The sequence below is a fragment of the Pseudopodoces humilis genome, chromosome 18 (assembly GCF_049639895.1).
Source record: "Pseudopodoces humilis isolate 2021_Gansu_Grassland_sample_001 chromosome 18, ASM4963989v1, whole genome shotgun sequence".
NCBI lineage: Eukaryota > Metazoa > Chordata > Aves > Passeriformes > Paridae > Pseudopodoces > Pseudopodoces humilis.
In genome coordinates, this window is record NC_142217.1 from 3,755,483 (window position 1) to 3,783,298 (window position 27,816).

General features: G+C 53.4%; 1 protein-coding gene across 5 annotated transcripts in view; it reads right to left on the minus strand.

The window, feature by feature from the left end:
- Positions 1 to 9,869: 9,869 nt before the first annotated feature.
- DNAAF8 (dynein axonemal assembly factor 8) overlaps positions 9,870 to 27,816 on the minus strand; it is an 87,851-nt gene continuing 69,904 nt past the window's right edge. For 3 of the 5 annotated variants that reach the window (XM_088064035.1, XM_088064034.1, XM_088064033.1), the window contains exons 26-31: positions 24,459 to 24,553; positions 23,412 to 23,532; positions 20,988 to 21,205; positions 19,053 to 19,138; positions 14,778 to 14,847; positions 9,870 to 11,799 (exon numbers count right to left, since the gene is read on the minus strand). In XM_088064035.1, coding sequence (XP_087920161.1) covers positions 11,722 to 11,799; positions 14,778 to 14,847; positions 19,053 to 19,138; positions 20,988 to 21,205; positions 23,412 to 23,532; positions 24,459 to 24,553 — 668 coding nt within the window. In that variant the 3' untranslated portion in view covers positions 9,870 to 11,721. Of the gene's footprint in view, positions 11,800 to 14,777; positions 14,848 to 19,052; positions 19,139 to 20,987; positions 21,206 to 23,411; positions 23,533 to 24,458; positions 24,554 to 26,794; positions 26,985 to 27,366; positions 27,454 to 27,816 lie in introns of those variants that run through there. The other 2 variants (XM_088064036.1, XM_088064037.1) reach the window with 2 other exon arrangements.

The window sequence follows — 27,816 nt, forward strand, 5'->3', positions numbered from 1 at the left end:
CGGGGTCCCACCTGCCCTGCCGGGGGCCGGAGCTGAGCCGGGGACAGAGCCCGGGCAGTGCAGCAGCAGCTCCGTGCTGCATCCCCAGCTCCGGGAACCGGGCAGCGAGTCCTGCTCACCCCCTGCTCCAGCAGCTCCCGGCTCCTTCCCTCCCAGCACGGCAGGGAAAGCATTGCTCTGACACGTGATTCGTATTTTTCTCTTCTCCGGCTAAAAATACAGATTTTGCCACGCCGAGAGGTCTAGGAAATCAATGTCATTGTCACCAGGCGCAGGCTGGTAGGACTCCCCTCCCCCGATCCAGACAAAAAAAGGGAACGCTGCCATTTGACGGCTCGGAGCCGAAGCGCTCGCTCGGCTCCAGCGGAGCTGCCTTTAATCCAAAGTGAAACGGGGATAATTTTATCCCGGCAAGGTCGGGATGCTGCGAGCCCGGCAGCGCCGGCGGGGCAGGAGCTGCTTGTGTCCAGGCACAAAAAAAAGGAGCTAAAGTTTGCCAAGCCCCGGCCCGCACGGCTAAAGTGTCACCAGCCCGGCGGAGCCCCGAGCTCCCCGCGACCCCTCCCAGTTTGTCCCCGGTGTGGCCGGGAGGGCGGCCGGACATTCCCGGGTCACGGCCGCTGACCCTGGGCAGTCCCCGGGCGAGGGATGGGCAACACAATCACTGCTCTGAAAGGAAAATGATCCTCGATTTGGACAGATCCTGAAGGAGAGGAGGGAAGAGGGATGGGGGGCAGGTGTGGAATGGTGTGGGTGCAGCATCCCGTAAAATCAGATCCTTCCGAGGAAGGCCAGGCTGTGACACTGATCCCACCTCGGATTTCATCCACCCCCCGATTCCGGAGCTGGACTGTGCCCTGTTTTCCTCACAGACACTTTGTGAGGCACTGCAGCCCCAGCTAAAACACTGGAGGTTGGGAGTAAAAATAACCGGGAATGATCCTCTCGTTGGGAGCACAATGATCAACGCCAAGCTGGCAGCGCACGAAGTCCCACCCCAATCGCAAACAAGCCCTTTAAAAGGTAATATTTTGCCACTAGGATGGTGCTTCAGCTCGCTGCTGACTCAGGAGGGGCCGTGGGATGAGGAGGGAGTTCCCACACACCCCGAACAGGGAGGGGAGCGCAGGGTCCGGGCTGCCGGGGGCTTCCCCAGCCCGGCTCGGGGACACGGGGGGACGCCAGGCCGGCGTGGGGAGCATCCATAAACTGCGCTTCTCGGGGCCCATCCGCTTTCAAAAACTTCCAAAAATAGCGGCGGCAGGGCTCTGGAATGGGCGAAGGGAGGAAGTGTGACTCATGTGGCACCCGGAGCCCCGGCGGAACCGGGCGGGAGCCCGAGCGGGGATGCGGGAATGCGGCAGGAATGGGAGCAGGCACCGGGGACACAGCTCGGGCTCGTCCCTGCCCGTCCTTCCCGCGGGGACCCGCTGCTGTCTGCGATTCCAGCTGCTGCGGATGATGGACAGATGTCAGTCAAGGCCTGGCAGCGGGAATGAGCTGCTGGAGACAGCAAAACCCATCCCGAGGTGGGGAAGCAGCTTGTGCAGCGTGGGAAGGCTCAGCAGGCCCGTGGCTGAAGGAGAGGTGACCTCGTGTGCAGATCCAGCCACCTGTGGGAGGAGGGAGAGCGGAGCTGGCTGCACCTCCAGCCATCCCTGTCTGCTGGGGAGAGCCCTGGGAGCATCCCACAGGAGCAGCTCATGGCCAGAGCCTGCCAGGTGCTTCCTGCCAGATCCTTCCAGATCCTTCCAGATCCTTCCAGATCCTTCCAGATCCTTCCAGATCCTGCCAGATCCTTCCAGATCCTTCTCTCCAGCCTCAGCCAGCCGGGCCATCTGGGCTGGCCGCAGAGGGGAGCAGGAGGCTCCTCCCAGCAGCTCCCCTGGCCCTGTGCTCCCCACAACGCCTTTGGACACGTTTTTCCACCCAAAGGTGTTTTTTCCCCGTGGAAAAGGCAGTGTTTTCAGCAGGGTCTTTTGGCTGAAGGATGGCTGGGGGTGTCAGCTTTGGGAGGAGGGGGTTGATGGCAGTTTTGGGGTGCAGGGAGGTGCCAGGGCCCGGGGAGGGTGGGGCTGGGGAGCACCCCCAGCCCTGAACACCCCTCACCCCCCGAAGGGGTGGGCTATGGGCTCCAGCTCCAGGCCTCCCATGTTGCCATGACAACTGCAGCATCCCAGCTTGGCAGGGATGGGAAATCTCCTCCATCCCATCATCGCCTCGCCCGGACATGGCTCCGGATCTGGCACAGGCAGCATCCCAAACCCATGGAGGAGCACGAGGTGCAATTTCTGCTGGCTCTGAAGGCTGGGCCATGCTCCTCCATCCTGCACAGCCCTCCCAGAGCCACACGGCTGCCAGGGCAGGGGCAGGAGAGATTCCTGCTTTTCAGATGTGGATCTTCCCATTCCAAACCGGGGATTCCAAACCCTTCCACCTGCTCTGGATCTGCGGGGTTCTGGCAAGCACAGCATTCTCCAGGCTGCCCCCACACCTTCCTGTCCTCTCTGGGGGGGACAAAGTGGGCAGTGGGCTCCCAGGCCACAGATCTTTGAGATTTGGGGGCAGCAGAGCCAGGGGTGTCTCTGGGCTGGTGTTACCCCCATTAATCGGAGCATCCTCACGGGCTCCTGCTCCCTGCAGCCTCCAAGCCCCTCAGCTCTGAGCCTGGAGAGATCCCGAGCTAATTCCTCGCTGACAGCAGTGGCACAGGTTTGGGGAAAAGCTTAGCTCCTCGTCTCAGAGGCTGCTGCATCTCCACAAAAGTCGCATTTGAAGAGCATTAATACAAGATTAATCGAGGTTTTAATAAACAGCGAATCGAGCGCTAATGGAGCCCGACTTGTAAGCCATGTGTAACACCCTGGGGGCTTAAAGGCATCCAGAAGACGGCTGGAACATGCTGAAAGGGGATGTTAATCACCTTGTAGCCCCGAAGACACCGCAGGGGAAGGGAATTTTAGGGGAAAGGCTGCAGGTGAGCCTGGGGCACGGGGATTTACAAGCGTTTCCCCCAGCCCAGCCCTGGCACCGAGGCAGGCAGAGGAATTTGGGACACCTGAGTGCCCCCGGGGCTGGAGCCTCTGAAGCAAGGCCAGTTTATAAGGGAAGATGTGCCCTGGAGCGGAGCTATCCCAGTCACCACCACTTGGTGACTGGGGACCATTTGGAGGGGGCAAACTCCGCGGCTAACCTGGGGTCCCTCTCCTGGGGCTCCCCCACCCCCCTGGACAGGAGCCCATCAGCACCTCCCTGGCTGAAGCCGCTCCCAGATGCAATAACCCCAGGCAGGGATTTCGATTCTCTCCATCACTTCCAGTCCGAGGAAGGCTCCACCTCCCCCAGCCTCTGCTCCAGTTTGTGGCACCTCTGCAGCCACTCGAGGGACAGGCGTGGTTTGAGGAGCGCTGCCGGGAGCCTTTCCCAAGCACCAAGGTCCGGTTCCAAAGTGCCCCTGTTCCCCACGGGTGTGGCTGGCTCTGCAGAGCTCCTGGGCCACGTCTGTCCCCAGGGCTGGCCAGGTTACCTGGAGAGTGCCAGGGCTGCCTGCACCTGGGGGACTCCAGAGGCTGCCGGCTGTGCTGGCTGTGAGCTGCACATCGACTCTGGCTGTGGCTGTGTGGGAGCTCAGCAGCTCAGGATGGACGGGCTGTGGTGGTTTGGTGGGCAGGAGCTTCTCAGGGGTCTTTAGTTTGCTCCGTAGCACCTCAATCACTTCCATGGGTTTGGATATTCCCTCCACGGGGGAAGGAGCAGCTCTGCAGGACCTCGGGGCACTTGGGCTGGCAGCAGGGCTGAAGCAGCCCAGGAGCTTCCAGGCTTCCCAGTGAGGCTGGATCTTGGGGATGGACAGCCTGGGGACCAGCACAACAGTCCCCTTTGTCTGAGTGACCTCCTTGCAGGACGAGGCTCCGGCTCAGAGTCACTGCCCAGCTCTCCCACCATTCCCGGGAGCCACTCCTTCCTGCAGCTCCACAGCCCTCAGGGAGAATTCCCTGGCCATTCTGCTGAGAGAGGGAATTGGCCACCACCAGCTCAGGAGCCTCTGCCAGAGCTCTGCAAGGAGGAGCCCAGAGTCACCGCTCGGAGCTGGGATTGCAGCCGGGGGTGTCAGGGGCTCCAGAGCCCCACGAGCTCCTGAGAGGCACAAACCAAAAGCTCTCTGCAGTCTCCAGGCAGTGGCTGCCAGCTGAGGGACAATGGCCAGCTGAGGGACAATGGCCAGCTGAGGGACAATGGCCAGCTGAGGCAGAGTGATGCCTTAGGTTTTAGCTTTTATATTTTTCATATTCTGTGCTGCCCAGGTGTGTAGTTCTGAGCTTCATATTCAGTGTTAGTGAGCTCTCTTCACAGAGCAGGCAGACAAAACAATTCCTTTTCCAGCTTGGTACCAAGGACAACTGTTACAAATTTCAGGCCCAGAAGCATAAACAAGGGTGGGCTGAAGAGAGAGAACAAGGAAGATGGGACTTCATAACCTGAAGCTGTAATTAGACAATTAACCCAAATATGCAGATGGACCAAAACTTATAAAAATGTGAGACCTCATGATCAGTTGTCCATTTTTGTGACCATTTTTGGTCCATCTTGGGTGTAGCCCTGTCCAGGCTCTTGTAGTGCCCAAGTCCTTTAAGGCCTTTTAATCAATATTTATTTTATTCTTAATTCTGTCCAGCCTCTGTTCTAGGTCAGCCTTCTCCAGGCATCAAGAGGAGCAGGGACATTGTACCACACCCTGCTCCCTCCTTCCCTCTGGCACTGCTGTCAGGTGTCAGTGCCAGGCTGGGACATCACAGCTCATCCAGAAGAGTTCAGCTTGGAAGAGACCCCTGGAGCTCATCTGGTCCCACCCTGCTCCAGCAGGATCTCCCAGAGCATGTTTCTCAGGACTGTGTGCAGATGGCTCCTGGATCTCTCCAGGGAAGGAGACTCTGCAGCCTCTCTGGGCAGCCTGGGCTCGGGCACTGCTTGGGGAGGAAGTTCTTCCTCATGTTGATGGTTTAGTGGGAATGCTCAGAGTTTGGCCTCACTGATCTTGGAGGTCTTTTCTATCCCTAATGATTCCATGTCTAAATAGAACTCCTGGGATCAGTTCCTGCCCACTGCTGGGTCCCTGGAGCAGAGCCTGGCCCCTGCCCTGAGCCCTCCCTGCTCACAGGGACACCCAGGGCTGAGGGCCCCTCTCAGCTGGGGCTCCTCTCCAGGCTGAACAGCCCCAGCTCCCTCAGCCTTTCCTCACAAGGAGATGCTCCAGGCCCCTCACCACTGTCATGGGCAAACCAGCCACAAACAGGAGCCACCTCGGGATCTGGAGCACCCACAGAATCTTTGTGATCTTGCTGAACGTGTTTTCATCTTCAAAATCATCTCTGAAAGCTCACAAAGATGTCAGGAGGCTCCTGATGGCCAGAAAATGGCCAACATCCCACAGGTGTGCAAGGAGGAGACTCCAGGGGTCAGATCCGTTGGTTCACCTGGAAGAGCAGCCAAGCACAGCCCCAGGACAGGGCCAGGAGCTCAGCAGAGCCCCAGGTAAGGCTTAAATATCCCCACAGGGATGGATGGATGATGGATGATGGATGGATGGATGGAGGATGGATGGATGATGGATGATGGATGATGGATGGATGGATGATGGATGGATGGATGATGGATGGATGGATGATGGATGGATGATGGAAGGATGATGGATGGATGATGGATGGATGATGGATGATGGATGGATGATGGATGGATGGATGATGGATGGATGGATGATGGATGATGGATGGATGGATGGATGATGGATGGATGGATGGATGGATGGATGATGGATGGATGATGGATGGATGATGGATGGATGGATGATGGATGGATGGATGGATGGATGGATGATGGATGGATGGATGATGGATGATGGATGATGGATGGATGATGGATGGATGATGGATGGATGGATGATGGATGGATGGATGGATGGATGATGGATGATGGATGGATGATGGATGGATGATGGATGATGGATGATGGATGGATGATGGATGGATGGATGGATGGATGGATGATGGATGATGGATGGATGGATGATGGATGGATGATGGATGATGGATGGATGATGGATGGATGATGGATGGATGATGGATGGATGGATGATGGATGGATGATGGATGGATGGATGATGGATGGATGGATGATGGATGGATGATGGATGATGATGGATGGATGATGGATGGATGGATGATGGATGATGGATGGATGGATGGATGATGGATGATGGATGGATGGATGATGGATGGATGATGGATGGATGATGGATGGATGATGGATGATGGATGATGGATGGATGATGGATGGATGATGGATGGATGGATGATGGATGGATGATGGATGGATGGATGGATGATGGATGATGGATGGATGATGGATGGATGGATGGATGATGGATGGATGGATGATGGATGGACAGATGGAGACAGACAGACCCTACAGTCACTCAGCTGAGCTCCTCAGAATTTTTTGTAGGCCCAGCAGCCGCAGTTTGAGCCCACAGTGTGTGAAACTGTCCTGGCAGAGCTTCTGCTTTGGTTTACTGGAGCAAACTGGTCATTTCTGGGGACGGGCAGTGCTGCTGCTGGGCCGTGGCTGTGGCAGGGCCAGGCAGTGCCAGCCTGGTGTCCCGTGTGACCCAGTTAGAGCAGTGAGCTCCTGTGCCCGATTCCTGCCGTTCCCTGCTTTAATTCCCGCGGCTGACTCACCCCGGCCCCGTTTATCAGCCCGCACACAAAGCGCCCTTTGTGCTCCTGCAGGGAGCCAGGGGGGGCTGCCAAGGACCAGTTCAGCACCGGCTGCTGCTGCCACAGGCCTGGGATGGAGCCCTGGGAAGGGGGAGATCAAGGATTGGAGAAGGGCCACTGCCTGCCCCATGGGACAGAACTGGGACTGGAGCCCAGGGCCTGATCCCAGCCCAGAAGTCGGTGGTGAGGCAAGGAGCAGCCAGCCCTCCGTCATGTCACAGCCATGGAATGAGAGCTGGGTGTGAAGGGACACTAAGATCACCCAAATCCCCTCCCATGGGCACCTTCCACTGTCCCAGGTTGCTCCAAGCCCCATCCAGCCTGGCCTTGGACACTTCCAGGGATCCAGGGACAGCCACAGCTTCTCTGGGCACCCTGTGCCAGGGCCTGCCCACCCTCCCAGGGAACAATTCCTTCCCAATATCCCATCCATCCCTGCCCTCTGGCAGTGGAAGCCATTCCCTGTGTCCTGTCCCTCCATCCCTTGTCCCAAGTCCCTCTGCAGCTCTCCTGGAGCCCCTTTAGGCCCTGGAAGGGGCTCTGAGGTGTCCCTGGAGATCAGCAGTGGCTCTTGGCCAAGAGAGGTGCTTTTGGCTCTGCCAGCCAGAGCAAGGCAGATATCTGTGGGCACGGGAGGTGCGTGGCACAGGATTATCGAGTTTGGTGAGTATGGATGATCTGAGGACAGCTCCAGCAGGTCCATCAACTCCTCCTGCTTCCTGAGCCAGCCATGGACCTCGGGAGATGAAACCCAGGTGCCCAGTTTCAAGGTTGCTGCGAGGGCAGCAAATCCTGCTGGCTGTGCAGTAATTCCCAGGCTGGTGGCTCTGAGTGGTGACATGGGACATTCCCAGGGCTCAGCAGGGCTCCTGTGCACAGGGCTGAAACACAAACGTTTTTTGGGGTGACAGAGCCAGTTTGGCCAGGCTGAAAGCAATCCATGTGTCTGCACTGGTGGCTGCAGAGGCGCAGCAGAGCTGGCACCCAGCTCCCCCAGCAGTTCCTGGGTGCTCACCCAGAGAAGGGCACGGCCAGGCTGTGCCCAGTGGGGAGGAGCTGCCCCTGCCCTGCTCAGGCTCTGAGGAGCTCCACAGACCCCTGGGATCACCAAGGTGTCAGTGTCCCCCTGCTGCTGGGGACAGCCAGGCAGGAATTTCCAGGCTGGTAACGAGTTCCATCTGTCCTTGGCACAGAGGAGCTACAAAGCTCCAGCAGGAGCGAGGCTCTGCCTGTGCCCTCGACAGGGGAAGCACCTGCACATCCCTGGGGACACCAATCCTTCCTGAGCAGGGACAAAGGGCTCACCTGAGCTGCCAGGTGTGGGAATAAACACAATGTGCAGGAGCTGTGCAGGGCGTGGGGAGCTGCTCTGACCCCAAAACCTGCCCCTAAAGGGAGCTGATCAGGCTGGGAGAATGGGATTTTGGCACTTTGTGTTCCCATTTTTGCCGAGGCTGGACCCTAAGGAGTTAACAGCAAATGCCACCTCCTGTATTTTATCTCTCCTCCATTGAGGCAGCTCTGACACTGGCAGCAGAACAATGCAAAATTCTGATTAGCTCTGGTTTTCCAGCAAGAGGGGAGGCACAAGAGGGTGGGGATTTAATACTATTCTGCATAATTTTTAATCTAAATTCCATTTCTTTTCTTTTCTTTCTCCAGGAAGCAAACAATCTAGGGGGTTTTGTACTCAATTTCTTGCTTTCATAATCTAAATGGATTGTTTGCAAGTAGGAGCCAGCTGCAAAGCTGGCAATCTCGGATCAAATCTGCCTTTCTCCTAGTTCTTTCAATCATTAATTTGCTCCTCAGCTCTGATTAGCTAATCCTGGCTGTCTTGTGGCAGTTTCCAGGGAAAAACGCTGCAGCTCCCATTGACAGAGCCGGAGCTGACGGCCGGGTGACGAGATTGATTCCTGGTGGGTCGTGGTGCTCCTGGTTGTCACTTCCCCAGAGACAAGTGGGGTATTCTCTAGGAGAAAAGGCTGGCAGGGTTATTTCTGGAATGCTGGCATTTTGGAAATACCAGAGGATGATGCTTTCCTCTGCTCTGCGCAGGGCGTGCGAGTTTGGTACGTTTGAGATTAATTAGCTGGGCTTTAAAATAGGAATCCGCAGCAGATCCTTGCTCCGAGTTCTCTGGGTGCTGCCCCATTTTTGGGATGTTGCTGCTGGGCCTGGGGGATGTGGCAGAGCTGCCACCAACATTTCCTAGGTGGGAAACTGAGGCACAGGGCTTTGCTTGCTGCTGGATGGAGGCTCACAGAGGTCAAGCCTCAGCAGGGATGTCTGGAAGGGGATGGGAAATGGGATGGGTTTTGTTCCAGGCCCTGGTTTGTTACACAGTGAATCAATCTTTACTCAGAGGGTGCTGAGGCCCTGGCACAGGGTGCCCAGAGCAGCTGGGGCTGCCCCTGGATCCCTGGAAGTGTCCAAGGCCAGGCTGGATGGGGTTTGGAGCAGCCTGGGATAGGGGAAGGTGTCCCTTTCTGTGGCTGGCAGGGTTGGGATGGGCTTTAAGATCCCTTCACACCCAAACCATTCATAATTCTCTGATTTTATTAATGAATTCTATGAATTAATGAATTAATTGGTCTCAACTCCTGGGAGTGCTCCTGCCAAGCCCAGACTGGCTGGGGGTGTCCCACTGGGATGTCCCCTCCCCAGGCTGACTGCTGGCACTCAGCAGAGCATCCCCTCGTGATGTGCAGCTCCCTGTGCTCTCAGTCCCACAGCTCTGAGGGCCCAGGTGACAGGGACAGGGCTCTGTGACCCTTTGTGTCACCAGGCTGGCGGGGTCAGGGCTGCTGCTGGCCCCGTGTGCCCCTTCCTCACGTGCAGCTCCACAGGGCCGCTCCCTCAGCTGCTGTCTTTATTCCATTCCTTCTCCAGATGAAATTCCCCCAGTGCTGGGGGTGGATCCTTTTAATTTTCATTTGTTTCAAAGCCATACAGGGCTTACAAGCATGACAGAAATGCGCCTGGAGTGCAGGAAATGGCCTACTTATCTGCAGGAGCAGAGCAGGCTCCTCCAGCACGCTGACTCCAAGGACCTCATCCTCCCCAGGGACCAGGCAGCTCCCTGCTTCCCTCTCCAGCTCCTTCCTGGAGATGTTTGGTCCTACCACAAAGCCCAGAGAGCCCATGCAAGCAGAACAGTGCTGGGGAGCAGAGGTTGGGAGAAACTTTCAAGGTTGGGCAGGGCTTGGAGCAAGGTGGGATAGTGGAAGGTGTCCCTGGCCACAGCAGGGGGTGGCACTGGATGAGTTTTAAGGTTTGTTCCAACACAAAGCAGTCTGGGTTTCTGTGATTCTGACACTGAAATGCTGTGTGAGGTCAGGCCAGGTCACTGTGTCCCCCCTCACGGTGACAATGTCTGGCTGTTCCAAGGTAGTTCAGAGAAGAGCAGGGGCTGTGCTAGGACTGGTCCCTGCTGAGGAAGCAGAGCAGGGCCACACCTCTGACAGCTCCAGGATTTACTGGGCACTTTGATCTCACCTGCAAAGGCACAGATCTCAGAGGTGTCACCTCCTCAGTGTGTGTGAGCTGGGGAGGAGGAGGGCTCACCCCAGGCTCTTCCAGAGGCCAAGGCCGTGTGAAGAAGGGGCTCAGATGCCCACAGCCCCCAGAGCTGGGCTGACCACACTGCTCTGCCCTCACCTCTGGGACACTCACAGGGACTGTCCCGGCCACCTCTGCCATGGCTGGAACTGGAAGCATGCACAGAATGACAGAATGTCCTGAGGCACCCAAAAGGATCATGGATCCAGCTCCTGCCCTGCACAGACACCCCAACAACCCCACCCTGGGCATCCCTGGCAGCCTCAGGGCTGTGCCCATTCCCTGGGCAGTGCCAGCACCTCTGGGGGAAGAACCTTTCCCTGATCTCCAGCCTGAGCCTGCCCTGGCCCAGCTCCAGCCGTTCCCTGTTCCTGCCCCAGAGACCGGAGCTGCCCCTCGGGAGGAGCTGCAGCCCCTGCTGAGCCCTGCCCTCAGTCTCCTTCTCCAGCTGAACAATCCAAGTGCCTCAGCTGCTCCTCAGAGCCTTCCCCATGCCCATGTCCCTCCTTTGGACACTCTCCAACAGCTTTAGATCCTTCTGATGATGTGGCATTCACAGCTGCCCCAGACCCGAGGTGAGGCCTCACCAGGGCAGAGTCTGAGTTTGCCTGAGCAGGGCAGGTGGGAACTGGAGGCTCCTGGGCTCAGAGAAGTCTTTCCAAAAGAAAAGAAGGAAAAACCCCCAGTGGGTCCCAGGAATGCTGAGGGCCTTTCTATTAACACCAGCTTCCCTTTCCCCTGGGCTCCTAGGAAGGATGAGAGGATCAGCAGCTGCTGGAGGAGGAGGAAGAGGAGGCAGGGCCGTGTGCCCATGGGAAGGAGCAGGATGTGGGCTGGCACAGCCCTGACAGGGCTGCTGGAGCAGAGGCAGGTGAACACTGAGCTGTCCAGTTTTAATCTTATTGAACGGCTCGTCCTGGTGTGCTGAACCTCCAGGGATCCAGCTCTCCCTCTGACTATTTCCAGTTCATTTGCTGTGGGTTTGTCCTTGGTTCAAAGATCACAGGAGCAGCAAGAGGAGTCTCTCCATGAAGTCTTTGAGGCCTGGGGGAGGTGCAGTCCCCAGGCACCTGAGAGACACAACAGTGAACACCTGCCCCAGTATTTGCTTCCCGAGGTTTTCCCAGCCAGAGGAGTGCTCCAAGCCTTGCTGATGGACACAAGCAGATTGTCTCTGGATGGACTCCAGTGGGAAGCACAGCCACACTTCAGAGGGGTTTGTTTTGGGGTGCTGAGCCTTCCTCCACCACTCTCATTTCTCTGACCCATGCTAATGCCACACTTCAGACTCCGTGTTTTAATTCCAAACAAAAGTGCTCTCAGAGCTGGTTGTGCTGTGTGTCCATCTCAGAGATCCAAGGACTGCCTGGGGGACTGCCCATCTCTGCTAGCAATCCTGGCATTCAATTTGGTGGATGCTCTCTGATGTCAGGGAGTCAAAAAGGCAGCAGAGCAGCTCCTGGGCCTGGGGAGAAAACAAGGAAAGGGTTGGAGGAGAGCTGTGAGTTCTGTGCATGGTTTCCTGTGCAGAGGCTGTTCCCAGGCTGGATTAGTCCCAGCACGGAGGTGGCTGTGAGTGTCCCCTGCTGCTTGTGACACTCAGGAGTTTTGTTTTCAAGGAAGTGAAGAAAAACAACAACAAGCAAGGTGCTGAGTGGGAAATCTCCTCCCTCCCTGGCTGCTCTGCCTGTCCTTCCCAAGCCCAGCCCTGGAGCAGCCCTGGCACGGCTCTCTCCGAGCTGGAGAGGCCAATGTGCTGCCAAGGGCTGCAGCCCAATCTGCACCACAGCCCCAGAGCACTGGGGATGCTGTGCTGCCACCCCACACAGCCCCCAGGCCCTCCTGCCAGCCCTGCCTCTCCTCACAGCTTTTCAGTCTCTTTTCTGGGACCGCAGCCCTTCTGCCTCCTGCTGAGGGGCTCATGCCAAGAGGGGCTGGGAGGTGTTTCCCGTGTTGCTCTGCTCCAGTTCCACGTTTCAGGTGTCTGCAGGGAGGGTGGAGGGATTGGTGCTGCCAGGGGAGGCTGGACTGCTCCGTGTGGGCTCTCACTGAGGGACAGAGCCCGTGTCACCCTGCTGCTCTGATGGTGGCAGGTCAGTGATGTCACTGAGGGACAGCCATGTCCTGCTGCAGGTGAGGGGAAGTGTCCAGCCCCAGGCACTCCCTGACCACTGGGGACATCCCAGTCTGGGCATGGAGCAGCTGCAGGAACATCTGGCACACCCCTGTGGAAGGTCACCAGCCCCTAATGGTGGCACCAACAAACTGTGGCTCTGTCACTCCCAAATGTGAGCTGAGTGTGCCTGGCACCTGCAGGGTCACTGGGGAGAACGAGGAACTCCCAAAGGCTGGATTTGTCTGCTCCCTGGGCAGGGGGGAAGGTGCTCCAGGAATGCAGCAGAAGCAGGCACACAACCAGCCCAGGCACAGATGTCAGGCCGCATTTGGAAAGCTGATTTCTCATCCTATCGCCTAATCCCAAATCACACTGGGAGCGAGGATGATATTCCATCTCACTTCTGTGGCTTGACTCCACCAGGAAAGGCTGCAGCTCTGCTCAGACCTTGAGGATTTGGAACCCATGTTCATTTAACCCTCCTGAACTTTGCCTGATATCGTGTTGTTGCTCATTAGCTTTGCCCTGCAAAGCCTGGCTGACATTTCATAAACTCATTAGCAGGAGATCAGAGGCTCAAACATCATTCCTGGGGCCATCCTTTGAGGAACAGATTCTGTGGCGTGTTTGCTCCTCAGATCTCACTCTGGTTCCTGAACCTACCCTGAACTTGGGAGGGAAAGGCTCACTGGAAAACCAACAGGAGCTGCTGCTGCTGCGCTGTTTGTACCCCCAGGGAGATGTGCTGCTGTCCCAGGACTGTATTCCTGCCCCAAACTCCGAGCTCTGCGAGCAGCCCCAGCTTCCAGAGGGATTAGATTGTGCATCCCAGGCTGCCAGGAGCAGGGAGAAGGGCTGAGCATATTTGCTTTTTCTCCTCTCTGGCACAAAACCCCTCTCTAAGCCTCTCTCCGATAGGCTCGTCCCCCTGCGCCGGGAAGCAGAAGGGATTTTATGTCAGGCACAGAGATGTAATGTCCTTTCAAAGCAAATCAGGAGACAGCCTGGACTTGCTGCCCTGTCACATTCCTTGGCAACAGCCTGGCACGCTGGCAGCAGGGAGCACTGGGCTGTGACAGCCCTGCAGAGCCGTGCAGGGCACTGCAGCACAGGGGATCTCACTGCTGGAAACGCCAGCTCAGTGACTTTGGGGAAGTTGGGGTACTTTGGGATGTGTTAAAAGCAGGAATGCACACTTCAAAGAGGGCTCGGTGTCTTTTAAGGCTCAATCCTTAGAGCACTGGTGCTTGAAGGCAGAAGCTCTGATGTGTTAGATGAGGTTACAAACACATCTCGCTCCCCTGCTGAGCTTTTATTGGGAATAAAAAGGGATCCAGAGGAGAGGTTTGTCCACTTGCTATCATTTCTCACTCTCCACAAGTCTTTTATCACAGAATCACGGAATGGTTTGAGCTGGAAGGGACCTTAAAGCTCATGTCACTCCACCCCCCTGGCATGGGCAGGGACACCTCCACCAGGACTTTACATCTCCTGATTCCAACTCCTCAGGCTCTGCCTCCTCCATCCAAACTTCTCATTTGTTTGGAACTAAACTTTGATGATTACAGCCCGAATTTTGAATGTATTTATGCAGTTTATTCCCATTAGCTGCCCACATGTCTGGAGCTCAGTGTTTCCTTTCTTGGGATGAATTACTGAGAAAATATTCAGCTAGACCATCCCTGGAATGGCAAATGGCTTCACTCCTCCTCTTCCACTTGGATTTGGGCTTCTGAAACGCAACTTTCAGCACACAGGACCTGTGCCAGCTTGGCCATAGGGCTGAATGAACATTTCCTGACACTATTTTTGACAAATATCACAGACATTTGAAATTGTGAGGGTGGGCAGGCCCTGGCACAGGGTGCCCAGAGAAGCTGTGGCTGTCCCTGGATCCCTGGAAGTGTCCAAGGCCAGGCTGGACAGGGCTTGGAGCAGCCTGGGACAGTGGAAGGTGTCCCTGCCATGGCAGGAGTGGGACTGGATGAGCTTTAAGGTCCCTTCCAACCCCAACCATTCCATGATTCTGTGATATTTTTCAGTGTTGATTTTTCACTAAAAGTAACAGGATTTCTATGGAAAAGATAGAACCTTTATCAATCTCTTCAAATGTTTTGATTCAAAACTGTGTCACCACTGCAATGTGGGAGACAATTTGACAGGATTTTGGTCCCACCTTCAGCAAGTTCTTCCAAGGCTTGGGGCTGTCACCACCTCTGACTCACAAAAGTTATCATTTTCTTTGAAATTTCAACCAATATTAACAATTTTCCTTCATCACAGGAGCACAAAGAACACATATCCACACCATAAACTTCTCTACTTGCCTGATTCTCATTTTGGGGATAAAGGAGATGCTCTGCAGTGTCCAGGGCTGAGTGGTTCTGCCAGCAGGCACTGGGGGCAAAGAGAAAGGGAAGCAGGGTTAGTTTGCTGTGTCAGCTGGGGGATGACCCAGCTCTGGTGAGGTCTGAGCTCTGTGCCAGCAGCTCCAGCCACGGGCATCTGTTTCTGCTCCTCTTTACACAGCTAAATCCTGGGTTTTACAAAGCTTTGTGTAAATGGCCTTGCACTATTTAAATACAAACCTTCAAACAAACAGCCACGTCCAGCTGCATAACGATGGCTCTGGAGCAGTGGGAAATGCACAGAAATGTGGGTATTTCGCTCTGGGCAAGGGGCTTTTTCTCCACTGAGATAATCTGGGTGTTTTCCCCCAATCCCAGGATTTACTGAACTGCCTGGAGCAGCCTCACCAGTCCTGGTTTTGCTCTGGCCCTCCTCAAGCCACACACGACCTGACCACAAAATCATTCCAGAGAAATGGAAAGGCAGGGTACCAATTTCAGAAGTGCCTTTTAAACAGCACACTCAGAGCCTCCGGCTTGAAAACTCTCCCGAGGCTTTGGGAACCACTCCCTGCTCCCTGCCCCCATATCCAGGTATTGTACTTGGCAACAGTTTTCCCTTCACTGGTTTTCAACAGCTCCAAATATTTCATTTATTTCTTTCTCTTTTTTTTTTTTTTAATTTCTACACCTCCTTCCCCTCCAAAGCTCCCCAGGATGAGCTTCCTATAGGGATAACATCGCTCCCTGCTAGCTGCAATTAACACTTGGTAAGAATGTTTCATCAGAGAGAAAAACATCCAGCTAAGTTCCTCAGCACTTGGCTTCTGCTCTGATTGAAGTCCCTCGTTTAAAGGCAGGAAGGCACAAAGCCTGGCCTAAACTGTAATTTTCTCCTGCTGCAGCTCGGTTTTGGGGGTGCTTTAGCTAAACTAGTGAGCTGAATGAACCAGGTGAGCTGCTAAGTCTGTGCACAACACAGGTCCTGACAATCTTAAAGTGCTTTTTAAATGCTTAAAACCATAGAGGAGTAATCACTGTGGAATCAGCATCACCTCTTAAGGCAGCTAAATCTGGTTTGTCATGCATAAAAAGCAGAGCATGCCTTCCTTCCAGGAGTTGCTTTGAATCTACTGCTGTAAATTCTTGCCTCTGCCACCCTGCAGCCAGGAAATGTGGCTGTGAAAACAAGTTATGACAGTGAAAATTCAGATGCTTTATCCCAAGCCAACCAAGCAGCTGGATGCTGACAGAACAAGAAAGGTAAGTGCTACATCGTTTTCCCTTGTCTGTGGATAGGATGGTGGCATTTCCCTCTCTGGGGTCCCCCCTGCTCCTTCACCTCTTCCAAACACCTCCCTGTGCCCTGTGAGCTCCCCTTGGAACGCTCCCAGACTCTCCCAGATTCCTGCTTTGGCTCCACTTTTGGCAGGCAACCAAACTCCCAGGCTGCTTTTGTGCCCACACCTGCATTGTTCGTGTCCCTTTTTCTGTGCTCGCTGGTTTTTGGTGCAGAAATAATGCCCTGGATGTCCAGAGAGCAGCCAGAGCGGGCCCTGCTGCTCAACAACCACAGCAAGGAGGGTCTGGGGCTGTCTCCAAACCCCCCAAAGGGTCTGAATGTCTCTCCTTGCCAGAGCTGCCTTAGGAAAGCTTTAATAAGCTCAGGACTAAGAGCAGTTACACTGGCAGAGCCCACATTGTTCCTCTCAACACCTGATTCCTCCTTATCCCATCTCTGACATCACAGCCAGGCTTCCATACCCATGGGAACGTCCCTCCCCATGGCACAGAACCAGAGAAATGTGGCTCAGCTGTGACTCAAGCCCCAGGGCTGGAAAATAATCCCTTCACCGAGGAGAGGCTCCAGCAGTGCAGCTGAAATTCAGGGAATTGGGCAGGTATTGGAATCCTGGGCCCTGGCAGAGGAGGAAGATAAATATCCAGTGATTTATCCGGGACAGGAAGGGCTGATGGAGCTGTAAGAGTAATTAACCTCTGGCGTTATTTAAATTGAAGATGTCTTGGCATGAAGTGTCCTTGGGAGGCACCAGTGAAGTCAGGCTGATTTTAAAAAGTTCGACGGCTTGGGAGACAATAAGAGTGTGAGTTCCTGATCTCCCTGAGGATGAGAGCCCTCCCTCCTCCCACCCTCGGGCACACCTTGCTGCCCCTCCCTTCCACAGGCATTTTCTGTCATGAAGGCAAAAATGTTGGTGTGGTTTGTTTTTTTGTTGGTTTCTTTTGTAGAGCTGGTTTGAAAAGGCTCTGTGATCGTTGGTTCTGGCACTGGGGGGACAGGCAGAGTGGACCCTGCAGTTTGGATCCTGCTTTTTGGGGGTAGATCTTGTTATTTGGGAGTGGACCCTGCTGTTTGAGGGTAGATCCTGTTGTTTGGGGGTAGATCCTGCACTTTGGAAGTGCCTCCTGACCCCCATAAGTTACACACTTGTATTTTGGAGCTCAGCACAGAAGTCCATCCTTTGTACAGAGCAGGAGGGGGGTGAAGGTGCAGAGATTGGCACCTGTTCCTGCCCACTCCCTGCTCAGCCCCTCGGCTCCCTGAGAGTCAGGAGAAGCCACAGGAGGTGTCTCTGGAAGGGACTGGCCCCTGGAAACACATCCAGCCCGAAGGAGAGGGAAGTGCTGGAGCTCATCCTGTTAAACAGCAGCCATGGGGAAAATAAAGAGCTGGGGGGGATCTTGAGTGACTCTCCCAGAACAACCTCCAGCAGAGACCTCCAGGCCTCCCTAAAGTTCACTTCTTTTTTTTTTTTTCATTGTCAACAAGAGAAAGAGTGGGAGAAATCTCACCACAAAGGTCTTGGGTAATTTGCTATTTTTCTCCCCTTGCAGAGCAGAAGTTTTGGGATGTGGCTTCCAAGGGTATGATTTTAAATTAATGGAAGCAAAGTGAAAATGCTGTCAGTAGCTTAAAAACATTTATGAGAAGTTACCAATGAAGTTCCAACCATTCCTCCCAGGTGTGGCCCTGAGAACATTTCTGCAAAGTATGAGAACTCTGAGGTGCAGCAACGTGGATGCTGAGCTCTGATCCCTTGGTGCCTGCAAACTCCAGCATCCCTGAATCCCTGACTCCTGTCCCACTGGCAGCACTTTCTGGAAGTGCTCCAGAGGCTACAGCCAAAGTCAGGATGGGCTTTTTGGCGTGGCTGCTGGGCTGCTCCACATGGGATGTGGCACAAATGTGACTCTTGGTTCCTGTGCCAGAGGAGCCATGTGCAGAGCTGCACATGCCACTGCCAAATACCAGCCTCGTGCAGGGAACCCTTCCCTCTGGGGAACACAGGGTTAATTGCCCTGCTAATCACTCTGTTTCACTAATCAGTCCCTGCAGAGGGGTTCTGTTTGTTTTTCCAGGCTTATACATCCTCTACCCAGCATTTCTGGTGATTTATTTAAGAGGCAAATTTTTGATTTTGCTTTCTGGCATTTATTTTAAGGTTTGGTTTTTTGGGTGTTTTTTTCTTCACAGCAAACATAAAATCTGCTAAGATATTTCTCCTAGGAATTTTATTGAATCAGCAGGTCTATTCCCAATGTGAGTCCTTATTTCAGAGAATTCCCTGTATTCATGGAACCATGCTGCTGAGCCTTATGGACACTGCAGGTCCTTAACAAAGAACACAACTGGGTTTTTAAAGGTCCTGAGTAGAGGACACAGTAGAGGACACCGAGGGGCTGGAGTGTGTCCAGGGCAGGGAACAGAGCTGGGAAGGGGCTGGAGCAGCAGCAGCAGCTGAGGGAGCTGGAAAGGGGCTCAGCCTGGAGAAAAGGAGGCTCAGGGGGCCCTTCTGGCTCTGCACAACTCCCTGACAGGAGGGGACAGCCGGGGGGAGTTGGGCTCTGATCCCAGGGAACAGGGACAGGAGGAGAGGGAACAGCCTCAGGCTGGGCCAGGGGAGGTTTAGATTGGATATGGGGAAAATTCCTTCATGGAAAGGGTGGTCAGGCCCTGGCACAGCTGCCCAGGGCACTGATGGGATCCCCATCCCTGGAAGTGTTAAAATGTGTGGATGTGGCACTTGAGGGCCTGGTTTCATGGTGAACATGCTGGTGGCACTGGGTTCCTGGCTGGATTTGATCTTTTCCAACCTTAACCATTCCATGACTCAGTGACTGACCCATGAACAAGGTAACTGTGCTCACTGGGCTGCCCTTGAGTGGCAGCTGCTCTGAGCAGCAGCACAGAGAAGAGAGGTGCCCTGAGGGAGGGCAGGAGCTGCTCCTTACCTGTCCAGCAGAGAGCCCAGCGAGGTGACAGCGCTGTCCCACTGTGCTGCCAGCACCAGGCACAACCCATCCTTCAACAGGGAGCACTGCAAGAGAGGGAGAACAGAGCTTTGGTGCTGCTCTGCACTTGAACAAGTCTCTAAGTCTGCCTGATGGGTGAGGAACAGGAGGCACAGATCCTTCCAGGCAGAGCCAGTGCCATGGCTGAGCTGTGATCCCCACAGCCCACCGGTACTGCTGCTGCCCTCAGAATGAAAACCAGCAGAGTGTCTGGCTGTGTTATTCAGTCCCTAGCTCTGCTGGAAGCAGGAACACCAATCCAGGTAAATACTGAGATACTGCAGCAGAAACACTCGTTACTTGAAGCAGCCCATCTCCCTTCTAGAGGGAGAGCAAAGGCTGTAACATTCACCTTTGGCTCAGCAGTGACAGATCCTTCTGGAAACACGCCAGCTCTGCCAGGGCCATTTATCTCTGGCAGGAGGAAGGAGGGATGGCCCTGCTCCCCCAGCACTGATTTGTCCTTCCTAGGGAGCTGTGCACATTCCATGTGCAGAGGGATGGATCCTCAGGGGATTCAGGGGACAGGCAAGCAGTGCTTACACTAATTGGCTGCTAGATGTAATTGCTGCTCCATACAGAGGTACTTCAAAGGGATGCTGTCAGTTTTAAAAAGCACAACCTGAAAAGATCTTACATGTTCCTATTACAGATAACACCCAAGACTTAGAGCTGAGAGCTGGAAGCCCAAATGTTTGTGTTTTGTGAAGGGCCTGCTGTGGTCTGACAGCCCTCGGGTGACTCTTGGTTTGCTACTGCCACTGTAATTACTTTTCCCCCTTGTTTACTCTGCTGCTGACAGCACTTTCCTGCACATTCCACCTCCCAGCTTTGCCCAGGCAAGGTTCCTGACTGGGTGGGTTTCTCCTACACCAAGAGGAAAGCAGTCTGGGCCTGGTATTGTGTTGCTGTGGAGCAATGTCAGCTCAGGCCAGCAGCACATCCTGTGTCCAAACCTCAGGCTGGGCTGGACCTACTGAGAGCCACAGAACGGCCTGGGTGGGAAGGGACCTCCAAACCCATCCAGTGCCACCCCTGCCATGGCAGGGACACCTTCCACTGTCCCACTTGGACACTTCCAGGGATCCAGGGGCAGCCACAGCTTCTCTGGGCACCCTGTGCCAGGGCCTGCCCACCCTCCCAGGGAACAATTCCTTCCCAATATCCCATCTATCCCTGCCCTGTTTCAGTGGGAAGCCATTCCCTGTGTCCTGTCCCTCCATCCCTTGTAAATAGTCTCTCTCCATCTTGTAGCTCCATCACATAAAGGCTACAGTTAGGTCACCCCAAAGCCTTTTGTTCTCCTGGTGAACAATCACAATTCCCTCAGCCTCTCCTCACAGCAGAGCTGCTCCATCCCTCTGATCATCCTGGTGCCTCCTCTGGACTGGCTCCAGCAGCTCCAGGTCCTTCCTGTGCTGGGAACCCCAGAGCTGGAGGCAACACTGCAGGTGGGAAATCTGCCTCAGGCTCCAGGACACAGGCCAAGAAGAAGAGGAAGGGTTTTTAGCATTGCAGAGGAGGATTAAAGGGGTGTGATTACAGAGAGGGAAATAGAAACTGTATTTATATGGAGAAACAAGACAGGAGACAGCAGCAGAGCACACAGAACAGGGAGATGGCTGACTGGAATGAAACATTCAATACATGAGTGATGGATGGGCCATTCCCATGAGGATGGTGCTGAGGGCTCCCAGGGATGCAGGAACTCCAGGAAGTGTCCCCAGTGCCCACATTACTCACCAGAGGTGCCAGGGCTCAGAGGCAGTGCTGCAATCGTGCCACCAAAGCCTCGGGGCAGCACACCAGAGCAAGGCATTACAAGGCTCTTCTTTTATGCCAAGGAAGCAAAGCCCAGCTCCAGCTGTTCCATACCTTTGCTGCAACACTGCCCTTGGCCCTGCTGAGCATCTGGGAGATGCAGAGAGCCTGAGGTGAGTCCAGCACAGCCAGGCGAGCTCCGGTCACCACAAAGCCGCTGCCCACGAGCTCCTCCAGCAGCTCCACGTACGGGGGGGGCTCCGAACCCTGCAGGATTATCCCGGGCAGCACCAGGCAGGTGCTTTGGCAGAGCTTCTCCAGCAATGCCTGATCTGATGGCAAAAGAGCAAAATACTTATTTGGTCTCTTCCCCCAGCACCTCTGAGCCCTCTCAGTGCCTCTGTGTGGCACAGACACGTCCGGGGCAGTCAGAGGCACTGTGGGGTTGGGATCTGTCCTGGGATCTGTCCTGGGATCTCTCCTGGGATCTCTCCTGGGATGTGCCTGGGATGTTCCTGGGATGTTCCTGGGATGTGCCCTGGGATGTGCCCTGGGATCTGTCCCGGGATGTGCTCTGGGATCTCTTCTGGGATCTGTCCTGGGATGTGCCCTGGGATCTGTCCCAGGATGTGCCCTGGGATCTCTCCTGGGATCTCTCCTGGGATCTCTCCTGGGATGTGCCCTGGGATGCTCACCCCGAGCTGCTGCATGCCTTTGTGTCCCTGTCTGGAGATCACAAGACAGCAGGAGTGACCCCATTTCAGGAGTCAGACAAGGACAGCTGCTGGTTTGCTACAGGAGATACTATTCCATTTTCATTTTTTCCAAGCAGAGAAAGCTGCTAATCCAGCTGCTTTTATAATCCCAAATGTAATTCTGCTCAGCATACGTGAGGCTTAATGTACTTCATATTTTCCTCATGATAAATCTGTCTGTCCATTAGGCAGCAGCTTTGTGATAATTATTTGCTGGAAGGAGGTTTCCTTGTGTGCAAGAGCTTCCTCTAGTGTCCAAGATGAGCCCAGAACGTGAGTGATGTGTCTGCTTTGCTGAAGGCACTTACGAGATCGTGCCTGACAGTTCAGAGATCACGTGGACTTGCTTTTCCAGGGCAGTAACTCTTTGAAATACATTTTCTGAGACATAAACACATCAGGGCTGTACACTGCTTTCCTTTTTATTCTGCTTAGGCATCTTCAAAGCTAAGATATGCCCGTGCAGCAGGAAATTAGGGGCATGTATTTTGAGATTAGCTCCCGACACTCAGCTGTGAAAAGCCTGCAGAATACCTGTGCTCTCTCACAACAAGCTATTTTGTTATTTTATTTGATCCAATCTCTTCTACAAAGCTAGTGATTCAGTCACAGGAAACCTGCTCCTTTCCCAGTGTGCACTAAGATGATGGGAAAACATCCTTTCCAAATCCCTTGGGACAAATCCTCCTTCAGGGACCCCTTGCACAAAAGTGACTTGGTGTTCACCCCGGGAGCAGAGGACTTGATTTACCACCCCCTCCTTGCACTTCTGCACCTGCTGGTATGTGACCAATGCCCCCCCAAAGTCCTGTGTCAGGCAGGGCTGGGTGATTCTGTCATTTTTTATCCTGATGCTCTCCCATCCACAACAATCCTGTGGTTGCACTGCTGGGATTAAGGACTGCAGTGATCAGGTGTAGCACAGGAACATTCTCTGAGCTGCCCACATCAGTCACATCAGAACTGAAGCTACAGGAATGGGAACAGCCTGGTTCTAAACAATTCTGTTCCCCAGGGAGCACCACAGGGATGCTTCACCTGGTCCCTGCTTGTTTATAAAGGCTTGGGATCAATCCACAACATCCCAAGGTGGGAGCATCCCCTCGTGTCAGTGCCATCTCCTGCCCCTGCAGCACAGCTGTGTTTACACATGTCTATCAAGTCAAATCAGCAGAAAAGGCCCTGAGAAGCTGCTGCATCCCAGGAAGTGTCAGCCCGGCTGAGGCTTCACTCCCAATCAAAGTCAGCCTGGCCGTAGCTGGGAGCTGTTTGGAGCTGGCAGCTGCTCAGCAGCAGTGGGAGCTGAAGGAGCTCTCAGCCCAGCTCAGGAGAGGCCTCTGGCCACGCTGCCAGCAGCACTCCCTGCACCAAGTGATATTTATCTACTCAGAGCACAGAACAGCTCACACTGCCCAGCCCTGCGCTCCTGCCTGTCCAGGGGAGGCTCTGAATGGACACAAACCACCAGGGTTGTGCTGAGACACCTGGGAAGGGTTCAGAGAGGAACATGTGCTGGTCTGACAGCAGCTGTGTTGTCAGTGCTTGTTCTGCTGCTGCTGTTAAGGTCAGCCCTCATGGGCAGCTGTGTGTAAAAAACCCCTGAAGTGCTGGCAGATGAACAGTTAAAGGCTGGACTTCCCTGGAGCTGTTCTCTGCAGCTCAGAGCTGTCTCTCCCTTCTGAGAGGACATCAATACCCACTCTTGCTGCCACCAGATGGTTTGTCTTGCTGTCCAATTAATCAATAGCAGTCCCAATCTCTAAGAGGAGTTACATTTCCTTACCAGGACTGCCTGGCTGCTCAGAGCCCAGGACACTGGGATGTCTCCCCGGGTCACGGGTGAGGATCTTGCGCTGCTTCCTGACTCCCAGGCTGAGGATGGGGTCGTGTTTCAGGTTATGGATCTGCGGGAGGGAAGGGAGGGAGGGAGAGAGAGAGAGAGAAGCAAGTCATGTGAACACATTACCTAATGAGGAGAGATAACACTCCTCAAGTACTGATCCAGGCAAGCTGTAAAGCTTTTGTTGCTGTCGTGTATTTCTGTAATTGCCAGCCTAGAAAACACCTGCTTATCTGGAGATACAAGAATATTTTGCATGCATTCTTCTTTTTAATTGAGGCTTAATTCAGTGCAGCATCTCATCATCCTTTGCAAGGTCCCATATCCAGACACATCATTCTAAGGTCTCTGCTCTCAGCTTTTCAAGGCCAGGAGCTCAAACCAGACCTGTGAGAGTGTGACAGCTTTACCCAGTGCCACGCTGGGGTGTAGCAGCTCCCTGTGTCCCTGAAGGAACTGGCACAGTCAGGATGCCCAGCACTGAGCTGCTCACCCACATGAGATGTGGCCATTTCCAGAGCTAATCTCCTGACAGGACCATCTCAGCTGGATCACCTCTGAGCCACAGCAAAGCTCAAACATTTCCATGCCTTGGCTGAGCACATCCCAATCCTTTTCACATCATCAGCCATCCCATCCCTGAATGACACAAAGCAGGTAAAAAAGCAGCTCCTGGGTCAAGCGTGGTTTAGCAGTCAGGGTGAGGCTGCTGTCCCTGCTTCCAAAGCTGTGTTGATCGTTTGGGAGCACCAGCCCTGAGCCCTCCCAAATTTACAGCAGAGCTTGCTGAACAAACAGATCTTGCAGCAGCTCTTCCCCACCGAGGCTGCTGGGTCAGGGCAGTGGGAGGAACATCCCCAGGATCAGCTCAGGAAACACATCCAGAGCTGCATTATCTAAAGCACAATAGGAGAGAAATCACGGGATAGCAGGGCCAAAGCTGCTGCTCTGGCACAGCAGGATAAAGCTCAGGAAAGGGCAGATTCCTACCTCCTGTTCCTGCCCTGTCTGACACTGGGCACAGCACAGCCCTTCTGGGAAAAACAGCTTCACATCCCGGACAGCCATTGGATAGGATCTGGAGCCTGAGAGATAAATACAATGAGAAGATTCTCTCAGGCCATGAATTAAACATTCTCTAGACTCACACTCATCTTTTGGAGAGATTGATGATGTGCAACTCACTGCAGTAATTGCTTTAAAGGCCAGCTGTTCTGTACAGTAATAGCAAACATTTTAAACCATTCTATTTAGAATAATTCCATTGCATCCTTGGTATTTTGATTCTGTCCTACTATCACTCAGCAGCCTCCTCGTGTAAACAAGACTCCTTCTATTTCCTAACAGAGGAGCTGAGGGAATGTTAAGGAGACTGTGAAACCTTTCAATTCCAGCTCTAAATCTGTTGTTCCCTTGCTTCTGAATCACACCAGGCTGCCCTCACTGAAAGGGAAGAGCTACTGGTTAGTAAAACAAATGTACTTAGGAACAATAATGTAGATTCCAAATATGTTGGGAACTCTGACTGACCATGGAAACCAGAATTAGAATGAGGCATTGCTGATGGAAGTCCATTTTTCTGTTCACCTCTGGTCAAGAAAGGTAAACTGAGACTGGAACAGTCAGAGAAATGACATGAGGATGACTGGGGAAATGGAGAATCATCTAAAGAGTTAAACCAGATCTTGGCTTGTTTGACCCAACATGACCCAAAGCTGAGAAACAAATCTGGTTTCTGATAAATACTTCAGGGTAGGAAAGGTCAGAGGTGTAAAAAGAGCTACTTAAAATAAAGTCCAGATAATGGCACAGGAATAAATGGGCACAAAGTATATGTGGCTATATTTAAGTTTGAAAATGTAAGAAGATTTTTTAGCTCTCAAAGCTCTGTGACATCCATCCAGTTGGGGTGAGTGCTTATGGAAGGAAAAACGTGATGGGGCTGTCTGTGAGGGAATTAACTGAACTCAGTGACTCCAGAGGTCCCTCCAGGCTTAGCAGCTGAATATTTCCCTATAAAGCAACAGTGTTCTAAAGCATTCCTCAGAATGTTTGGAGATTTGTGGATGGAAAATATTAGAGAGGGAAAAGCTATTTCTATTGAGTTTAGATAGATTGTCAGTGTGCTGGCACAGATCCACGGTCCTGGGATACAAATATCCTCTGAAATATTACCACCTTTGAGGCTACCCATTCAAAGGATCCCACCTGAGAGCACTCAGCCCTGCTGGAGCTCCATAATTCCAGGTTTTGTATAGCCCTTAAGGCAGCAGTTTACAATCCTGAGGTTGTGTAAATCCCAGGGTATGAGCTGGGCTCGATCCTTTCCATACCTCCACACCAAACCTTCTGTGCTTCCCTTATTTGTGGCATTACAGAGAACACAAACACTCCCAAAATGAGCATTTTATCCTCACTTTGCTCAAGGTACAAGACAGTGTAGGGTACACATGTAAGAGCTCTTTGGATGCAAGAAAAAGCACAATCCAATGCCTTCCCAAGCCCCAGAAGAGATGAGAGGGTGCAGGTTCACCTCTGCAGCTGAGCCCCAGAGGATTAAAGCTGCATTTCTTGGTTCACCAGTTTCACTGGAACCCCATCTTCATCTAAATTGCATTTCCCCTGTCACTTTGGGAGCAGAAGTGAGAGTTTGCTCTGCTTCAGGCATTAACTGAAGTTTTTCCCCAGCTGGAGAAAAACTAGGAAAGCTTGGTGTTCCCTCCTAGGAAAGGAAGATGGGCTTGCACAGTCCCCCAGTTACTCACTGAAGGTTCTTCCAGTTTAACTTGTAGGTAAATGTTTCACCTGTGTTGGAGGACAAGCTCTGGGAGGTGCAGGGGGTTAGGAACACTCCTTTCCTTATGGATAGATGGCTCCAGAGCAGAGCAGCTGGGCCAGATCCATCAGGGTTAGCTACAGCTACAGCTATTGCTCCTGGAATGTGTGCAGGGAGGGCTTTGTGGGCCATTTGTGAATGAGCTCCCTGTACCTCCCAGCAAAAATGGGATGAGACTCAGCTTCCCTTGCTCATTTTCACTGAGTTGTGCTGGGGATGCTCCAACTGTAGCAAACACCTGAAATTTGGGATGTTTATTAGCCATTGTTAGCCATGACTGAGGAGCTTCAGAGCAATCTGGATACACAATCCATTCATCTCAAGAGCAAGAGAAACAGGGGCTGACAATGGAAAAGTATTGGAGAGCCCTGAGCACTTTTTTTGTGTAAGTAGATCCTGCTCTTCAGTCACTCCCACTCCCAAACGCTGTGGGATCCTGTGGGATCGTGCTGAGAGATCTCTCCTGCCTGGGTCCAGGTCCTCAGGGTTAAAGAAGGTCCTGCAGCAAGGGGTTGGTTCTCCTTCCCAAGCTGTGGCTTCTTCACTCCCTGCCAGCTCTCAGCAGCCCACTCGATATGGATGAAAAGGGGAGTGATTTCACAGCCCAGGGTGCAATGGGAAGAGCCAAATAATCCAATGGATCTTGTCAGGAAAGTTCTTCTCAGTGCCTGCCAGCTCACCTGAGTTTACAGAAATTGCCACTTTATTATTTTTATATTCCTTTAAGTATTGGTGCAAAATCAGTGCAACACTGAGGAGAAACACAGGCAGGGAGCTAACCACACTTAATTCCATGTGAATTTTGGAATTACATCCTTCCTTTCTTGTGGCAATAATGTTGGGTGGTCTCCACAGGCTGCTCTCTCCAGGGATAATTCCCATTTTCCCATCCTTCACCCCCACCACACACACACTGCAACATCCCTGTGCTTCCCTGCTGGCAGAGGAGCTGGGATGGTTCAGCATTCCAAGGATGCTGACTTGTGCCTCTGCCCATGTGCCAGCTGGAAAGAGCCTTTCCAGATGAGAAGCAGCTGAGTTTCCCTCAGCTTGCCTCAGCCAGAGCAGGTTTGGATCTCCTCTCTCCAGGCAGCCATCAGCATTGTGAGATGTGACAGGAACTCAGGGTCCTGCAGTCTTTGTGGAATCCTGGAATTGGCCAATGGGTAATGGAGACATCAGGAAGGGACACACAAGCAGGGAAGACAGATGGGTTCTTGGGGATAATTCCAAAATAACCAAACTAAAAGTACAAAATGACCAAGAAGGGAAGAGATCAAAGGAAATCTGTTCTGATAAAACCAGAGCTAAGGCTGCTCTGGGAAGAACCCTTTTGGAATATATCTTGTGGGGGAATATTTCATTGCTTGGGACACACTCAGCTCAGCCACAAGAACACAGGGAAACCTTTCTAGGGAATAATGGTCTCCAGTGCTGGCTCTGTAGTGACAGTACAGGAGGGAACAATACATAACATATTGTCTATCTGGAGTTTTCTTTTACAAAAACCTA